This window comes from Mus caroli, unplaced genomic scaffold, assembly GCF_978045245.1.
Source record: "Mus caroli unplaced genomic scaffold, Mus_caroli_1 scaffold_13, whole genome shotgun sequence".
Lineage (NCBI taxonomy): Eukaryota > Metazoa > Chordata > Mammalia > Rodentia > Muridae > Mus > Mus caroli.
The window spans coordinates 14,627,643-14,647,128 of NW_028227268.1; the positions used below are offsets into that span (position 1 = coordinate 14,627,643).

The 19,486-nt window shown below is 43.9% G+C and overlaps 1 protein-coding gene across 1 annotated transcript; it reads right to left on the minus strand.

Moving 5' to 3' along the window:
• Positions 1-550: 550 nt before the first annotated feature.
• Psmd12 (proteasome 26S subunit, non-ATPase 12) lies at positions 551-18,739 on the minus strand. Its single transcript, XM_021177463.3, has 11 exons — positions 18,521-18,739; positions 12,500-12,559; positions 12,273-12,401; positions 11,594-11,701; positions 8,911-9,015; positions 6,622-6,771; positions 6,392-6,526; positions 4,839-4,951; positions 3,548-3,722; positions 2,612-2,689; positions 551-818 (listed from the first exon to the last, which is right to left on the minus strand). The coding sequence occupies exons 1-11, from the start codon at positions 18,626-18,628 to the stop codon at positions 609-611; spliced, it is 1,371 nt and encodes a 456-aa protein (XP_021033122.1). The 5' UTR covers positions 18,629-18,739; the 3' UTR covers positions 551-608.
• Positions 18,740-19,486: the final 747 nt, after the last annotated feature.

Genomic DNA, 19,486 nt, shown 5'->3' on the forward strand with positions numbered 1-19,486 from the left:
ATGGGGTTGCAGGTGTAGCTGAGCTGGTTTAGGGCTTGCTTAGCGTTGTACAAAGCCCAGTGCTCAATCCCAACTGTCCTCCACTGCACAGTGCAATGTGAGAGAAAGAACGCTCATATTCCATGAGAGCATTCCAAATGCATTCAGGCCAGAGCCTTCCTGTCAGTGTCAAAACACAAAGCAAACTCCACGCACAAGATCCTTGCATGGTCTATGTTTTTTTTTGTTGTTTTATTCTGTAAGTCATCAATAGCTTTATGACACAATCATTTATAAACACTTGTTAATCGCCACCCTGGCAACTTCAGGAGCTACACATGTCCTGTTTTACTACTGTCACATGGCTGTCAGGTGAATAAAAACAAATAGTATGAACACACTCAAGGGAAGCCGAGACACAAACCTTTCTGTCTTCAGACTGAAAAAATGTTTTGCAGTTATCATGAAATCAGAGAGCAGGAAAGGCAGAGGGGGCTTAAACACATTTACTATCTTAAAATTTTAGAAAAAAAGGTCGAGAGTAAGAAAAAAACAACATATACACCATGAAAACAGTCTTTGTTTTTTAATGACCTCCAATTTTGTGTCTTCTAAAAGCACCCAGAGCCTCATTGTAGATTATGTATCATCTCCTCTTTGGCTATGAGGTGTGTCGTTTTGTTAACCAGGGACATGAGCGAGTTCAGTTTCTGGGACCAGTCATTTAATAAGTTATTCGGATCCTTGGGTCTCTGGAAGTTGATGACTCCAGCCAACCTGTCTACTTTAGCAAAGATGGTCTTGTTCACGACTAGATTCGAGAGGAAAGCCTCTGACTCCTGTGAGAGACAGACAGATTGGATTAAGATGGATAACTAAACATTCTAAAATTCTCTACCCATGAATACACAAGCTGAAGCACTGACAACTCCTTGCCAACCGCTGACCATGATGATGAAGATACAACACTGGATGATCAACTAATGCGTCTCCTGTCAAGTGCTGTGACAGCTCCCAGCACAGAGGAGGTGCAGGCAAGACCAGGACTTGGTGGGACCCTGGGCTACATATTCAGACAACGGGAACATGGTTCCTTTCTGCACCGACTGTAAATGCAGAGTTAACAAGGAAACCAACCAACACAACATCTGCGTGTCTCCATAACCAGGTCTGAGTCTAAGTGTAACCCTATAGATTTAGACCCCTGGTGGCACTGAGAAACAGGGCTAGCGGCATGAACTGCTCCCTCATTTTTATACTCCTCCCTCCTTTCTTCTCTGCAGTGCTGGGGGTCTAACTCTAGCTGCACAGGCTAGGCATGCACTTGCCACTGAGCAGAATTCCTAACCCAGTTACCTCTTAAAGGCATTATGGTATGGCTGTTTCCAGAAATGCTGGGTAGGGAACACATGCTTTGTCACTAGGCAACTACAAGGCCACAGATAAATCATGCTACTCTGGTGTGTCCTCTTCTACAAGAACTAACCAGCTAATCAAGAGGGAAGCCATTCAACTCGGATGTGTGGTGATTCTTTCAGATGAACTGTTACAGCAGTTTCTTGCCATGACAGAAATGGCTATCAACTCCTACATTCATTTTTTTTAAAGAAATCGTTTAAAAATTAATCAATTAATTAATTAATTAGTTAAGTAAGTATATGAGTACACTGTAGCTGTAGCAATCGTTGTAAGCCATCATGTGGTTGCTGGGAATTGAACTCAGGACCTCTGGCCCAAAGATTTATTTATTATTATATATAAGTACATTATAGCTGCCTTCAGACACAACAGAAGAGGGCATTAGATCTCATTACGGATGGTTGTGAGCCACCATGTGGTTGCTGGGATTTGAACTCAGGACCTGTTTTCTGAAAGCAGGGTCCCAGCTGGGCAGTGGTGGCGCATACCTTTAATTACACCACTTGGGAGACAGAGGCAGGCAGATTTCTGAGTTCAAGGCCAGCCTGGTCTACAGAGTGAATTTCAGGACAGCTAGGGCTACACAGAGAAACTGTCTGGAGAAAAAAAAAAAAAAAAAGAAAGAAAGAAAGAAAAGAGAGCAGGGTCTCATGTATACTAGATTGGCTTTAAACTAACTATGGGACGGGGGCATTCAATATAAGATCCCCCTGTTCCCTAGGATTACAGGCAGTGCTACCTCCCACATCTTTGTGTACTGTCACTGACAACACACAGAGACACAGCATGTTTCTATGGTTCTTCCAACATTTTTATCATATACACTATGAACTTAAACCAATCAATGCAAATGTAGTCTTGGGGTTACTGGGAATTAGACCCTCAGAACGTTCAGTGAAGGTCTAGTTAGCACAAACAATATTAATGTAACTATAAACTTACTAATTTTGGCTTGGGGGAATATTCAAGATAGCTTGGGACTTTTTAAATTATCTAAATTTTAAATTTAAATAATAAAAGCCAAGGGGAGCACTTGGGAGATAGAAGTGGGAAGATGGAGAGAGAATACAGGAAGTTAGAGGAAGCCAGTCTGACGTGAGACCTTCTGTCTGAGCACACAAACCGACAGTTAGTGAAACAATTTTCTCACACCCTTTTCACAAGGCCACTGACACACAACATGACATACCATGACAGCACACTCAAAACTTACATCCACAGAGAGATCCAGAAGTTGTGCCATCCTTTTCATTGTTATCCGAGTGTAGTACTTGGCCATAATTCTGATGTTCTGTCAGGGGACACACAAAACAGCTGTCAGTTCTGTAGCATTCACATATGCACCACAGATGCAGGACTGTGCTTCTCTGTAGCTCCATTAGAAAGAAGCTGGGTTTAAATCTCAAAAGAAAAACTAACCCCTGAGGTATAAAGACTGGCTTTTGCAGTTATTTGTGAACTTAGTATTTTATTTTCATGTTCAGTGGTGTTTTGTTTGTGCGAGGGTGTCAGATCCCCTGAAACTGGAGTTACTGACAGACATTAGTGAGCTGCCACATAGGTGTTATGAACTGAACCTGGGTCTTCTGGAAGAGCAGCCAGTGCTCTTAACCACTAAGCAACCTCTTTAATCCAGTCCCTTTTGAACTTAGTATTTTATTGACTGGTCATTTCTTTATTTATTGAGACAGTCTCATTCATTTATTTATTGAGAAAGTGCCCAAGTGCACGAAGGTAGGTGTGTCTGTGTGTGTGTGTGTGTGTGAGAGAGAGAGAGAGAGAGAAAAACAGACAGAACGAATGAATTAAAAGTACAGGGTCTGATGCCCTCTCTGGCCTTCACAGGCACTGCATGCACTTAGTACCCACGCAGGCAAACATATAAAATTATTGACAACAAAACGGTTTTCAGCTGTGGCTTGCCCTTGTAATCCCAGTACCTGGGGGCAGAGGCAGCAGAGGCAGTGCAGGGCCAGCCTGGCCCACATAGTGAATTGCAGGCTTTTCAGAGCTTCATAACGAGAGCGAGCTTGTCCCCATGCCCCCTTCACCAGAAAAGGGAAGTAGCTTATGCTCAAATCACCCACTCTTAGTTTTAAGAGACAATCTGAGAGGTACAGTGTGAGCCAGCAGACTGCCCGGTTCTTACGTGCTCCACGACTCTGTTCTTCAAGTCTTTCCACCTCTTTTCCCCTTCTTCTGTAGAGCTGAAAACGTCAGTTGCTGGGGTCTCCGGGGAGCCTTTTCGCAGCTCCACCCCATAGTCCTCAACAAGAGTGGACCAGCGCATCAGCTCCATGGTGGTAAAAAGCTTCAGCAGAGCCCTGTGAATGCAACTAGTGTCCGAGATCCACCCAGCAAGGTCACTGTGGCCAACCCCAAGCCCCAGATACAAAGTGCTTCCTAACCGGAAACTGACGTGTGCGTGCGTGCATGTGTGTGGGTGCACAGACAATTTGTGAGAGTTGGTTCTCGTCCCACCTCGTGGGTTCTGAGTGGCCGAGGCTGCCAGGCTTATGCACCTTTGCTCACTATGCAGCTTGTGGCCTGTGCGACATGATGCCACAGTGGAAAAGTCCACAGGACTTCATGGGTTTGAATGTTAAACTTGTGACCGAGTGTAAGGCAATGAGTTCTCACTGGAAGCATCATGGTTCAGAACTAGAACATGGGGAGAGAACCACACCTCTACCTCCTGATGGCTCATCTGAAAGTAACAATATTGCGTGAGATTATCTTCTGACTATAAGGTATAGATGAAACACGCATCAACTTCAGGCTTGGGCCCCAGCCCAACACAACATGGTTACTGTGTACATGCAAAGATTTCAAAATGTGAAAAACATCTCATGTCAAGCATTTCACGTCAGAGAGTCTCAGCTTAATCAACAACAAATTAAAATCAAGCAAACAAACAAATCAAACTCTTGCCACTCTTACTTAGTAGAGCATAACAAGCTTGACTCTGGTCAATTACTGTCATTTCCTACAATTTGAAGAGATTCCCCTCTATCAAAAATGTTCTCCTTACTGTCCCTGCCAGTCTGAAACAGCTATAAGCGTCAAACAGGAAGAAAAACAACTATTAAAACAAAAGTCAGTCACTTGGGAAGAAACGTGTTTGTTGTGAAGGTTGACACACTTCAGATGGACAGGCTCCTGAAGAAGAACATGGTGTCCGGGCACTGGTGATAAACCCGCTGACAACAGATTATTATTATTGGCGGCTTTTGCTAAGCAACATCTGACAGAACTCCCAGTGTTCTCAGGAGGAGCTGAGCATCAGGCAAGCTCTAACGCACTATGTCAATGTCTGTGGCAGCACTAACTCGACTTTGTCACAGTGACTTCTTCTCCACTCCAATCAGGAAGTAGGCACGGGCACAGGTGAAAGGAGCGATCTGGAGTGGATTTCCACTGTGACAGACAGGTGCACTTACTTGTATTTGGGAATTTCTTCCAGCTTCTTGTCACTACTTATCCGGTGAACCAAATCTGACTGCTCGTTGTCAAAAGGAGCCAGGATAACATAGAGAACAACACTTTTCAGAGCCTAAGGAAGTTGTAAACAGTAGCACATTTGTAACTGGAAATACAATGGACTAAGTAAAAAGTAAAAGAGTGAAATAGTTGTATGTTTTATTTTAACTCAAATAGTCATAGAAGGGGGCAGGCATGTGCCTTAATCCTAGTACTTGAAGGCAGAGGCAGGGGAACCTATGAGTTTTAGGTCAGCCTGCTCTACATAGCAAGTTTTAGACTTTGTTTTCCTTAATCCTAGCACTCAGGAGGCAGAGGCAGGTGGATCTCTGAATTTGAGGTCAACCTGGTCTACAGACTGAGTTCCAGGACAGGAATACACAGAAAAAAAAAAACAAAATCCAAACCCATAAACAAACAAGCAAGCAAACAATTTTGGGGGGCAAATATATCAAGGACAATCCTTGCTGTTAGTGAGCTTAAACTGCACATAGCCACACGTGTCCTTTCTTCTTTACTTTTTAAAGCAGGGCCTCAATATGTAGCTGTGGCTGGCACAGAACTCACTGTGCACAATGGGTTGGCCCAAACTTGCTGTGATCCTCTCATCTTTTAAAGCAAATTTTTTGTTTTTGTTTTGTTTTTAAGATTGATTGGGGCTGGTGAGATGGCTCAGTGGGTAAGAGCACCCGACTGCTCTTCCGAAGGTCCAGAGTTTAAATCCCAGCAACCACATGGTGGCTCACAACCATCTGTAACGAGATCTGGCGCCCTCTTCTGGAGTGTCTGAAGACAGCTGCAGTGTACTTATATATAAAATAAATACTCTTTAAAAAAAAAAAAAAAAGATTGATTGATGATAGGTTGGTTGATAGTATGTGAATATACTGTATCTGTCTTCAGACACACCAGAAGAGGGGACTGGACTCCATTACAGATAGTTTTGAGCTACCACATGGTTGCTGGTAATTGAACTCAGGACCTCTAGAAGAGCAGTCAGTGCTCTTAAACACTGAGCCATCTGTCCAGTCCTTAAAGCAGTTTTGATAGCAGCTCTGGTGGCATATACTTTTAGTTCCAGGAGTGGGAGAAAAGTAAAACCACCTGGAGTTGAAGGCTAGCTTTGAATACAGAATTTGAGGCTAGCCTGGGATATATGAGACTGACTCAAAACAAAACAACAATGGGAAAAAAGAGCCTTTTAAACAAAAATAGAATAAGTTCCCAAAGTTATTGATATCTGTAACCTACTCAGCATGTTAATCAGATTTTTGTCTTGCAAAATAGTCCCATTTAGCCAGGCAGAATGAACAGAAAGCAGCACCATGGAGTGCATCATTATGGCAGTTACAGTGATATAAAAACAGGCAAAAATGCCAAGTCATCTTCCCCCTTTTCTTCCTCATGCTAGGAATCATACTGAGGGCCCAGTGCCAGCCAGGTGAGGGTTCTAGACTGAGCTGCACCCTGCCCTGAGGCTGCCCTAGCCTTCTGTCACCACATGTCTCCTTACCTGCTGCCACTTGTCACTTTCTGCCTGAATGCAGGGAGTGTCATAGATGGCTCTGTAGTGCTTGCAGATGGACAGATAGGACCCCTCGTGCTGATCCAGCTGAATCATTAAGTTATAGTACTTCAACTTCAAGTTCTGAAAAAGGTTCACAAAGTAAGTTGGGCTTGAGGTTTCCAGCCAACCCCCCCCCCCCCCCCGACTGTGACCAGGCTGTGCAGAGACATGCTCACCTCTGTGTTTTCTTCTTGGAAGAATTTGGTATTAATTTTCTTGCTAATGATCTGTGTGCGAATATAATCCTTCACAGCTAGGCAGAGTCTCATCTGCTCCAGAATGAATTCCACTCGCTCCTTCTTCTCCATGGACCCATAGGTTTCCACCTAGCAGAGCAATTCCTCACGTAAGCTTAAATTACTCAACGGATACTGAAACAGTCAGTCAGATCACAGTATTAATTCTTTGTATTTGTATAGTGTTGGCGAGTATACAAAAAGTAAGTTATGGGGCTAAAGATGTCGGTCAGCAATACAAGTGCTTGCTGCTCTTCCACAGAACCCAGTTCTTCTGTACCCAGCACCGTGTCAGGCGCCTCACAACCCCTTCAAACCCCAGCTCCAGGAGATTCAATACCCTCATCTAGTCTCCATGGGCCCCTGTGTGTAGAGACACACCTTTCTCTTACACATGAGGGCATATGCATATGAGTCACACACATGTGTGTTTATCTATTTTACATGTGTGTGTCTTAGCACTTGAGAGACAGGGGCAGGTAGAGCTCCCTGATTTTGAGGACAGCCTATGGAGTGAATTCCAGGACAGTCAGGGCTACAGAGAAAAACCCTGTCTCAAAAATCCAAAGCCACACTCACACACGCACACATCTAAACACGTATATATACATGTTATACTGGCTGGTTTTGTGTGTCAACTTGACACAAGCTGGAGTTATCACAGAGAAAGGAGCTTCAGGTGAGGAAATGCCTCCATGAGACCAAACCATAAGGCATTTTTTCAATTAGTGATCAAGGGGGGAGGGCCCATTGTAGGTGGTGCCATTCCTGGGGTTGGTAGTCTTGGGTTCTATAAGCAAGCAAACCGAGCAAGCCAGTAAGTAACATCCCTCCATGGCCTCTGCGTCAGGTCCTGCTTCCTGCCCTGTGTGAGTTCCAATCCTGATTTCCTTTGGTGATGAACAGCAATGTGGAAAATGTAAGCTGAATAAACCCTTTCTCCCCAACTTGTTTCTTGTTCATGATGTTTGTGCAGGAATAAGGAATGACTAAGCCGGGCGTGGTGGTGCATGCCTTTAATCTCAGCACTCGGGAGGCAGAGGCAGGCAGATCCTAAAGAGATCTGATGCCCTCTTCTGGTGTGTCTAAAGACAGATACAGTGTACTTACATATAATAATAAATAAATCTTAAAAAAAAAAAAAAAAAAAAAAAGGTCAGGCGTGGTGGTGCATGCTTTTAATCCCAGCACTTGGGAGGCAGAGGCAAGCAGATTTCTAAGTTCAAGGCCAGCCTGGTCTACAGAGTGAGTTCCAGGACAGCCAGGGCTACACAGAGAAACCCTGTCTCGAAAAACACAAAACAACAAACAAACAAACAAACAAACAATCAGAGAATGAAGACAATGCAGGGCACTAGACCCTCTGAATAAAGTCATTTCTTTCCTTCCTTAACCCAAGTCGAAAAGGAACTTGACGGAATGTCAGAGTAACCTATTTAGTTAGCCTAGTGGCCAGCCTCTGATGGGGTCCAGGCACTGTGAGGTCACTATCATGACTTGACACTTTGAGCACAGAAAATGTACTATTTCCCGGTGACATCCCTGGCTTTTCTCAGAATGCTTAGCTATGTAAAGGGAAAACACACAGATCCATTCTGTAAGTTTGTGCTTTTAGAGTGTCCTGGTGACTACAGCATTAAACCCAGGGTTCTGCAGACAAGGGAAACAATTATTACTGAGTTCTTAGAGTCCCAACTCTGGCAATTTTTCTTTGTCAAACCATTTTGGTCTAGAAATTTACCTTTAATCAACGATTCACTAAGAATAAAGCCAATAATTTAAAAGCAGCAAATAATGCATTTACTTATTTGAATTCTAAACAGAGGCCAGGTGTGGTGGTGCATGTCTTAATCTCAGTACTCGGGAGGCAGAGGCAGGTGGATCTGTATGAATTCCAGGTCAGCCAGGGTTATACAGAGAAACCTTGTCTCAAAAAACCAAAACCAACCAACCAAAGAACTAAAAAAAACAAAAAAACCTCAAAATCTAAACAGAACACAAATGTTCAAAAAATAATTCTACAAAAACTAAGGTCAATCTTTTGATGCTAGTATTTCTCCAAACTTTGTTTAGCAGGCTAAGTCAGTTTTCCGGGCTCCAAGAACACACCGTGCTGTGTACATGCTCCCTCCTGTTAACGTAGCAAGTACAAGCAGTGAGGTGTCAAAATAATCTACTTCCACGGGGAATACTAACAAGTCAGCATTCAGTTGTCCCTAAACATCTTACCTGTAACTCTTGAAGGATGGAGGCAGCCTCTTTCACATCGCCATTTTGCTCTTTAATAGTTGCTAAGGTTTTAGTCAGCCGAGCACGCTCAATTTCAACATAAATCTATAAAGAAAAAGTGATGGTATTAAAACACTTGCAGAAACGTGTTAACATTTAAAGGGCAGAGTTACACTATTAGGTCTAACAGCTTCATCATACGGCACAATTCATCACACACACACACACACACACACACTGTGAGACATCTCTCACTTCACACTTAGAACGAGAATGCAAAAACAAGTATCTTTTTTTTTTTTTTTTTGGTTTTTTCGAGACAGGGTTTCTCTTTATAGCTCTGTCTGTCCTGGAGCTCACTTTGTAGACCAGGCTGGCCTCGAACTCAGAAATCCGCCTGCCTCTGCCTCCCGAGTGCTGGGATTAAAGGCGTGCGCCACCACGCCCGGCAACAAGTATCTTTTAAACACATTCTCCAGGGCTGGAGACACAGCTCACCAGCTCAGTCCACTGCTGTACCAGGACTGCAACTTGGATCCTAGCACCCACATCTGGTGGCTCACAAATTCCTGCAATCTCAGCTCCAGGGATTCAATGCTCATTTCTGGGCCCTGTGGATATCAACTCCCAACATATATAAATAAAGTAAAATAACGTAAACCCCTGCCCCGCAAAACCCACTACAACCCACAACACAGCAAAAAGACCCAAGTAACAGGACTACAAGCTTTATTAATGGCACAGAAAACAGAAAGTGGCTTTAAAAGATTTGCAACAAGGATATGCAGGGCTCAAAATCTCTACTTCTAAGGTTCAAAACCAGATTCATCTTTTGTTCTGGATGCTGTGGCCTGAACTCAGATCTGCATCGTCTCTAAGCATGTCCATGGTCACTAAGACACACACCAGCCCAATTTATATTAAATACAATTTTAAAAACTATCTGAGGCCAGGTAAGGAGCATGCTTGCATCTCTAGTACTCAGGAAGCTGGCTGAAGCAGGGCCTGCAGTATGAAGCTAGCATGAGCCACAAAAGACTATCTATTCTATTTTTAACCCTTCTCTCCAATTTCATCTTACTAACAATTTACTAGCCTCTTCTCTCTCTCTCTCTCTCTTTTTTTTGTTTTGTTTGTTTTTTTCGAGACAGGGTTTCTCTGTATAGCCCTGGCTGGCCTGGAATTCACTTTGTAGACCAGGCTGGACTCAAACTCAGAAATCCTCCTGCCTCTGCCTCCCAAGTGCTGGGATTAAAGGCATGTACCACCACGCCTGGCCTAGTAGATTTTTTTTAAAGATTTTATTTATATGTTTTTTATATTTATTTATAAGATTTATTATATGTAAGTACACTGTAGCTGTCTTTAAATCTCATTAAGGATGGTTGTGAGCCACCATGTGGTTGTGGGATTTGAACTCAGGACCTCTGGAAGAGCAGTCAGTGCTCTTAACTGCTGAGCCATCTCACCAGCCCCAGATTAATTTTTAATAAATCAAACACCAAAAATCTAAGTTTAACCTCTAAAGAGTCTGAGAAATAAACATTCATGCTATGCAGTAACCCTTCCTCACCCAGCCCCAAACTTGAATTTCCAGTAACATCAACTTTTGAAATACTTCATTATCTTTTTCTTTATTCACACACATTTTTTTGCATGTGTATTCATGCATGAATGCTAACAAAGTACACATGGAATTAAAATCAGAGAACCTGTGAGTCCCAGCGATCAATGGAAAGCTGTCTGGCTTGGGAGGAAACATCTAATAACCCACTGGGCCATGTTGCAAGTCCACCAAAATATCCATCCATCCATCCATCCATGTATCTATCTATCTATCTATCTATCTATCTATAAATTTCCTCATATCTACAATGTCTTGGGCCATATAGATTTTTGACTCATTTTAATAAGTCACATGACTGGGCTAGTGAGATTGCTCAGTTGTTAAGAACATTGGCTGCCCTTTCAAAGGTCCTAAGTTCAATTCCCAGCAACCATGTTGTGGCTCATGAACATCTATAAAGGGATCTGATGCTCTATTCTCACATGCGGGTATATATACAGACAGATCACTCCTACATTTAAAAAAATACCTAAAGCCGGGAGTGCTGGCGCATGCCTTTAATCCCAGTACTCGGGAGGCAGAGGCAGGCGGATTTCTGAGTTTGAGGCCAGCCTGGTCTACAAAGTGAGTGCCAGGACAGCCAGGGCTATACAGAGAAACCCTGTCTCGAAAAACCAAAAAAAAAAAAAAAAAAAAAAAAAAAACCAAAAACCTAAGTAGATAAATTTTTACAAAAGTCATATAACCCAGTAAGTTAACCAAGAGAACCAAGGCAAAATCCCTACCAAGTGGTTCCAGGCTCCCATCTCTTTCTCTCAAAAAGCTCTATCACATCCATTTTAGGATTAAAATCACTTAATTCTGAGCCAGGTGTGGTGGTGCATGCTGGGTATAGTGGCACATACCTTTCATTTCAGAACCTGGGAGGAAAGGCAGGCAGATCTCTTGGGGTTTGAGGCCAGCATGGTCTACACAGTGAGTCTGAGGTCATTTGGGGCTGCATAGACATCCAGTCGGTCAAACAAACTAACAAAAACCACAATATATGTACATGCAATACAGAAGCACTTGACCCTCACAGCCTGCAGTAAGAAGTCATGCCTGCAGAAAACTCACCTTTCCTTCTGTAACCATCCGCAGAGTATCAATCAATCGCAGCTTGACTGGCAAGTCTGTGATCTCCTCCACGTAAGTACAGCACTGCTGAACCATTTTCGCAACTGCCTAACAAAATATGATAAACCACTCATAAGTGAAATTCATTCTTCAATCAGAAAGAAACTAAATAGTTTTGTTTGTTTTGAGAAAGGATCTCTCTGTGGAGTTCTGGCTGGTCTGGAACTCTCTATGGATACCAGGCTAGCCACATATTCCCAGACAGCCACCTGCCTTTGCATCCCTACCTAATGCTGGGATTAAGGAATGCTCAGTATACCCAGCCTGGGGGAGGGGAATCCCATAGATATATTCCAGTAGAATTTCAAATCACCTCTAGAACACAATTAGAAAATTTGAAGTTAAACAAATTTTCAATGACTTTCAGAGCTTAGGTTCCGGAAGGTCCTTATTTAAATGCGAACATACAGCTGAAACATTGTAATCTGTAGTTATCTATTAAGTGTGTGAGCTTGCGTGCCTTAGCCCACATGAGGAGGTCAGAAGATACCTTGCAGGAGTCAGCGCCTCCTTCTACCTTGTGAACTCAGGCTGTCAGGCTTGGCAGCAGGAACCTTTACCCACTGAGCCACCTGTCTAGTCCCAGTTTTTTGTGTTTCTAAAGCAATCAGGAACTCACTTGTTTTAACTGACTCCGCCGTTTTGACAGAAGCATAATATTTTCATTAAGTAAGTCCCATTCTTTGGCCTCATAGCACATTTTCACTACTGCAACCAAGATGCGGGACGTGGACACCATGTCAGAGGCCTGCAAAGATGAAAATGCATGTAAGTGAACGGGCCGCACCAATCAACCACTGCATCAACCACTGCGAGTGCAGTCTGCACCGCTCACCCAGTACTTACAGTCCGGGTCTGCTTTTCTAGAGAGAGAAGGGTTTCGATGACTTCTTGAAGCCGCCCTTCCTGAAACGAGAGAAACAATGAACATAAGTATCACCAACAGACCCAGCACTGACTGAAGCGTCTGGGAAAGTTAAAGCCATATCCGCTCTATAGGAAACATGTCCGCCATTACTGCTCTTGTCTGTAACTCTCCATCTGTGAAAAGCTTGCTCCTCCGAGGCAGTCTTTAGGTTAGGCCTTTCCTCCTAAGGACCCACACATGCTGCGCTTCTTTTCTCCTGTGTGTGAGTGCTCTACCACTGTGCCTCATTTCCAGCAGTCTACAAGTTTTTCTTTTTTTGTCCCCTCCCCTCACTTCTTTCTTTTTCATTCATTTGTTCATTCATTCATTCACTCAGTCACTCACTCACTCATTCATTCATTCACCAGCAGGTCTCATGGAGTCCAGGCTGTAGCCAAGTATGACTTGGAATTTCTACTTGCTTGCTTCCATAGTCACGGGTGTCTATGACCACATCTGGTTTGTACGATACTAGGGGTAGAACCAAGAGCCTCTGCATGGGAGTCATGCACTCTACCGAGCTACACCCCCAGATCTACAAATTTTTTGTTTGTTTGTTTTGAGATAGGGTTTCTCAGTGTAGCCCTGGCTGTCCTAGAAGGCCAGACTGGTCTCCAACTTAAAGATCCAACTGCCTCCTCCTCCTCCCAAGTGCTGGGATTAACCGTGTGTGCCACCACAGCCTGCCCCAACAACCTCAGAAAAACTCAACCTGTAACTACAGTGAGGTTCCCTCTGAGAAAACACTGAGTCTTTGTTTTAGATTCTAATTTATCAACTCAGAGTGGTGATACCTGTTTATCTTGTTCTATCCAGAACTCCTAACTGGTAGGGCTCTGAAAAGTACAAATAGAAGAAGAAATGATTTGAAGAAAACACCCACAAGCTAGCCAGAAAATCATGTTTTTAAGGAGCGGCTGCTGCAAACTAAATACACCCTGCTGGGCGATGAGAGCAGGTGAGTAGGAGAGGTGAGAGCAGAGAAGGGCACATCGTAGAGAGGTCTGCAAGTCTGAGGCTAGCCCTGTAGATCCATGCATAGCATTAGCTGAATGCTCACCTCCAGGAGAACAATGGACAAATCTAGAAGGCTAGTAAATCACAAAAGACAAAAAAACAGTGTTAGGAAGTCTGCTGCAAATTTGACTGTCACCCCATTCTACAGACTCCAGCTGACAGTTTAAGGGACTTGATCAGCCACAGAAGCACCAGCAGAACCAGAGTCCAGGCTCCTCCCATCGCAGTCCTCCAACCCCACCATTGCAGCATGATCGCTCCCTGAGAATGACCGTACTCTGGGCAAAGTAATCTCTATAGAAAATAGTTAGTATATGAAAGGAATAGGGGAGAAAGAAAGAAAGAAAGGTAGATAGGTAGATAGATAGATAGATAGATAGATAGATAGATAGATAGATAGATAGATGTTAACCACCCTTTACTCACTAAGCTAGCAGCTGCCTTGGTTGCTGTCTCTGTGGTCAGGTGGAGTGTAGAGGCATCACGGCACACTAACTCAGAAGCAGACACTAAGGAACTGCACCCTACACGGAAGGGAGTCACAGTGCTCAAGTCCATGTACTGCAGGATCACACCACATCCAAAGCCATCTTCTTAGAAAGGAGCTCTTGGCTAGTGCTCTCTGAACTGAAACTGTCACTCAGCACCTCATTTAATACAGGCTCTACTTTGCCATGACCCTGAACTATACTCTAATATTTACTTTGTAACTCAGTAAAATGTAAACTCTGAAACTGCTGTTTATCTTGATAGCTCAATGTGAAGCTTCATTAGCCAAACACATACTATTGCTTCTACAGGTACCTTTGTTCTTTTGAGACAGGGTCTCACTCTGACACCCAGGCTGTCCTCAGACCTACAATGGCCATCCTGGTGTGGTTTACTGTATGCCAAGCTCACAGATGAGAGATGTCTCATGCTTTATGTCTTAATCCATGTTCTACTGCTATGAAAAGACACCATGACCAAGGCAACTCTCCTAAGAGAAAGCATTTAACTAGGACTTGCTTACAGCTTCAGAGGTTTGGTACATTATAATAATGGTGGGGAGCAGGCGGTGCACAGGCAGGCAGGTGCTGGAGCAGTAGTGAGAGCTACATCCGGATCCACAGGCAGGGGTGAGGCAGAGAAAGACACACAGTCAGACACTGACACTCTGGGTTTGGAGTGGGCTTTTTAAAACCTCAAACCTCGCTGGCCCGTGGTGGCGCACACCGTTGATCCCAGCACTTGGGAGGCAGAGGCAGGCGAGGGTTTCTCTGTATAACTTTGGCTGTCCTGAAACTCACTCTATAGACCAGGCTGGCCTCGAACTCAGAAATCCCCCTGCCTCTGCCTCCCACTGCCCAGCAATGGGGGCCAGTCTTATTCAAACCACCACATCTAGCTTGAAGGTAAATTTTCATACCTTATATAATAGTGGTCTACCAAGTGGTCTGTGAGTTCCTTAGGCCTGAACCCTTGTTTACTTGTAGCTTCCCTCATACCAACTTGAACACAACATATGTTAAACTATTCAGATTTCAGCTATTGGATGGATCACAGGGCCCCCAATGGAGGAGCTAGAGAAAGTACCCAAGGAGCTAAAGGGAACTGCAACCCCATAGGTGGAACATTATTATGAACTAACCAGTACCCCAGAGCTCTTGACTCTAGCTGCATTTGTATCAAAAGATGGCCTAGTTGGCCATCACTGGAAAGAGAGGCCCATTGGACTTGCCAACTTTATATGCCCCAGTACAGGGGAATGCCAGGGCCAAGGGGTGGGGGTGGGTGGGTAGGGGAATGGGGGGGGGGGGGAGTGTATTGGGGACTTTTTGGATAGCATTGGAAATGTAATTGAGGAAAATACCTAATTAAAAAAAATGTGATTCTGTGCTCATTTTTCCAAATATTTTAATGTTTAGCTCTTTACAGAAATCTTTCAATAAAAATACCATCCATCCATTCAACCAAAAAAAAAAAAAAAAACTATTCAGATGATCTTAACTGGCTTACTAGTCTTGGCTGTCACAATAAAGAGGATGTGACAAGTTATTATGTTAGTTCCGTCTGAGGGACATTACCATCATCATCTTCATTAAATACAAGTAGTTCTAAACCATCTCACTTCTCCCTCCCACTTTTCTACGTTTAACCCAATGACTATGCATCATCTTCCTTCCTGTCTCTTCACAGCTCCCAAAATGCCACCTCCTCCAGGCAGCCTTTCAACTCAAAGGGAGTAAGATGGTAACAGCCATCTAAAACCAGAGTGCCAGAAAATGTAACTTGTGTGACTCATTTTCCTCACTTGGAAAATCTCTACAGATGAGGTAATGTCTACAGAATCTGTTCAATGTCCATAAGTGCCAGGCATCTTCAGGATCTCTAAGTCTGCCTCTATTAACCACTAAGAGATGCAATCTGTTAATCTGTCAACAAACAACCCCAAGGAGGAACTAATACAAAGTTACCATAAATGTTCTGAAGGCCAGAATGAGCCACTGACCAGAGTACTGGAAACTGATTTCAGGAATTCTGAAGAGCAGCAAAAGCTCCTAACTGCTGAGCCCTACACCTGACACATGCATATTAAGTGTCTGCACCGACAATTTTACCTTCAAATTTTCTTTCACATTTGAAACAAACAACGTCCGAAGGGAAATTAAGTGCAGATGACCCTTTAAACAGGAAATGAGATATAGCAAAAACTGATTTCTTGTTGCTAGGAACCTGAGCATGATTACCCAAGGATAAACCATTGAACTTTAAGTCTTCTCACAAACGAAGAAAAGAACAAAACTTTCTTCATCGTTACTAATGAGCTCAAAATAAAAATAAAACAGTGTACATTAAAATGTTCATACAATTCTCTAAAGTAGAATTGTAATGTTAAGGACTCAGCGGCAAGAGCACTTGCCTAATCTCCAGTCTGGAAAGGGCTGGGGAGGGAAAGCCATGTTAGAAACATTAAAAGCACTGGAGGTTATAGCTCAGTAGAGTGCTGGCCCACCATATCCTAAGTTCAATTTCTAGCACTGCTCACCCTCCCCCAGAGTTAGCCCAGGTGTTTTTAAAAATAAATAAAGCAAAACTAATTAAAGAAATCTAAAAAATTAACCAGGATTATGAGAAAATCTGAAAATTAAAACTATTGTCCTAGCCAGGCGGCGGTGGTGCACGCCTTTAATCCCAGTACTCGGGAGGCAGAGGCAGTTGGATTTCTGAGTTTGAGGCCAGCCTGGTCTACAAAGTGAGTTCCAGGACAGTCAGAGTTACACAGAGAAACCCTGTCTCAAAAAACCAAAAAACCAAAACCAAAACCAACCAACCAAACAAACAAAAACTATTGTCCTGTGTTTCAGGGGGAAAAGAATCCCACCTGCTTCCCAGTCTTCTTTTCTGACCCATAAACAAGTGTAATAAACTCACACATACACATCCCTTGCTTAGCTTCACAAGCATACAGTCTTCAAAAGCAACACACAAAGCCCCCACAACCCAAATGTCTCCATTTTTAACCACTTTAAAGGCCCAAACAGTCTTTGTTTTGAAACATCCATTCCTCATCATCCGCTCAGGAAAGCATCTGGCCCTTGAGTGGAACTGTGCCATACAGAACAGGCCTGGCCTTTTCTTGGACATCACTTTGTCTACAATCCTCTTCCTGCCTGAACCTCCCACATGCTGAGATTACAAGTATGCGCTACCTCTGCTGGTGTAGTTGTACTTTCTAAGGCAAATGATGTTTCTACCTGCTGTGAGCACCACACTTGTATTCATTTCAAAGGGGATGGTCAGGAGATGGCATTACCTAAAGGTACACATAAAATAATTTAAAAAAATTTTATACTCCTGGTTTCCCATTCAAATCAGCAGTGTCACTCAGCTGATAGTTGTGAATATTCTACCCTCTGTACTTGTTCTCGTAAGACTAAACAATCAATCCTTAGTGAATGTATCCTAGGTGACTTCTGAGACTGAACTGTAGGGATTTAAAGAGGTCTGAGTGCAATCATTATCAATAACCAACAACATTGGCTAGGCAATGAGCAAATCTAGTTTTGAATCCTTGGCTATTACTAACTATAACCTCCTCGGGCAAAATGCTTTCAGCCTTGGCTTCTTTAAGTACAAAATGATATTAAAAAGTTGCCAGACACATGGCATAGAGTGTGGAAATGTTTGGGTCAAGGTATGTATGCTCTTATTCCATAGTAAAGGCTTGATGGATGGTGTTCTCTAGTTCAATGGTAGAGCATTTGCTTAGAGTGTGCGCGACCCTGAGTTTGATCCCTAGCACCACAAACCCCCATTGTTCATTATCTGCCATCTCAGGCTCCGCACTTTTAAATTTGTCTTGCCTATACTGTCCTCTCTAGAAGTAACCATCTCAACTTTACTTCAGCCTACTTAAATCTAAGCTACTAATGTCAGCTTCTCTCCCGTAGGAACAATCAGCTTCCTTCCGTGTTCCAATAACACGTTCACTTGGATAGCTCACCAAGATGCAAAGGGTCCCGCATTCATTGCGTGCGTATTATCACTTTCCTGGTCCTACTGACCAAAGACCAGTCACTGCCATGACTTACATACACTTAAAGGGCATTAGCTGATCGGGCCACAGTAATATTAGAACCAAACTCTCTGATGCAGCCTGCAGCTGAGAACGGACTAAACCAAACCTTCCTTAGCGTCCCAAGAAAGAGCAAGCACTAAGTCCAGACGTCAAGCTCGATGGGAAAGAGATGACCATTTATTTATCTAGGGCTTGGGGAGCTTCGGGTTGCGGCGACTCCCGGGAAGATAGACCCGGGGTCTCCCACTCAAGCAGGTCCAACCCCGGCTAGGAAGACACCAAGGATGCGCGCTCCAGCCCGCAGTACCCCTGAGGCCTAGACAGGCTCCACGCCGTGACTCAGCCCCTGGCGCCCGCCAACAGCCGGCCGTCCTCCCCTCACCTTGGCCAGCTTCTCGCACTCAGGCAGGCGCTGGTCCACCGTGGCGCTGTAGTCCACTTCCATCTTCACAATGCGCCCATCGGCCCGCTCCGAGCCACCGTCCGCCATGGTCCCTGCCTAAGAGTCCCCTGCTGTACCCCAGTTTCGGCCACCACTCGTCACTCGCACCGGAAGTCGCCCGCTCATCCACTCAGGCAGTGCGTCGGAAACCCGCGGGAAGGACCCCGTGAGGCCCTCTGCACTGGTCGCCAGTCAGGCAGTGCTGCAGACAGCCCTGGAGGTGGGGCGTATGGCGCAGGGGCAGGCCCAAGAATGGGCGGGGTTTGTGAGGGCGGGGCTTTTGGGGGACTCCAGTCTCCTCGCCCAAGCCCTTGTCTGAGAGAAGCGAATGTGACACAGCAGAACATCTCACGTATTTTTTTTTTTTTTTTTTAACCTCTTCTACTTCGAAAACCCATTTACCAGAACCGTCGGTGAGCCACTTGCTTTTTCTTGGTCCTCGGTGTTCCCATTTTTATATGAGGAGGCTAAAACTGACCCTTAAGAAAAAAAAGTTATAAGGTTTTCTCTGCATTATCTATGAGATTGATTTTTTAATTGCTCCTAAAAAAATAAAGGGTGTGTGTGTGGCAGACAGCGCAGCTCAGTAATATAACAATCAGTGTTTTTATGTTTTCACACAATCTGCCGTGCCGATAACAAGACAACTCAGATCGCGTCTCTGAGAAAATAGCAATTCTTTACCATTATCATTTCTGCACGCATGTGGAGGTCAGGGGACAGGGTCTAGGAATCAGTCTTGCCTTTCACCATGTGAGAGAGAGAGAGACTGGAGATTGAACTCAGGTCTTCAGGATTGGCAGCAGGCACCTCTACCAGCTAAGCCATCACCATGGCCTGAAAATTGCTATTTTATTTTTATTTTTTTTTAAAGATTTATTTATTTATTATATGTAAGTACACTGT

What these genes read in the sequence shown, in the direction of transcription:
- Psmd12 (XM_021177463.3), bottom strand. Translation starts at nt 18,628, where the DNA reads ATGGCGGACGGTGGCTCGGAGCGGGCCGATGGGCGCATTGTGAAGATG. An exon ending in AGTGCGAGAAGCTGGCCAAG is followed by an intron (nt 12,560 to 18,520) that starts GTGAGGGGAGGA and finishes CTCTCGTTTCAG; the next exon opens with GAAGGGCGGCTTCAAGAAGT. An exon ending in AAAGTGACAAGTGGCAGCAG is followed by an intron (nt 4,952 to 6,391) that starts GTAAGGAGACAT and finishes CAACTTCCTTAG; the next exon opens with GCTCTGAAAAGTGTTGTTCT.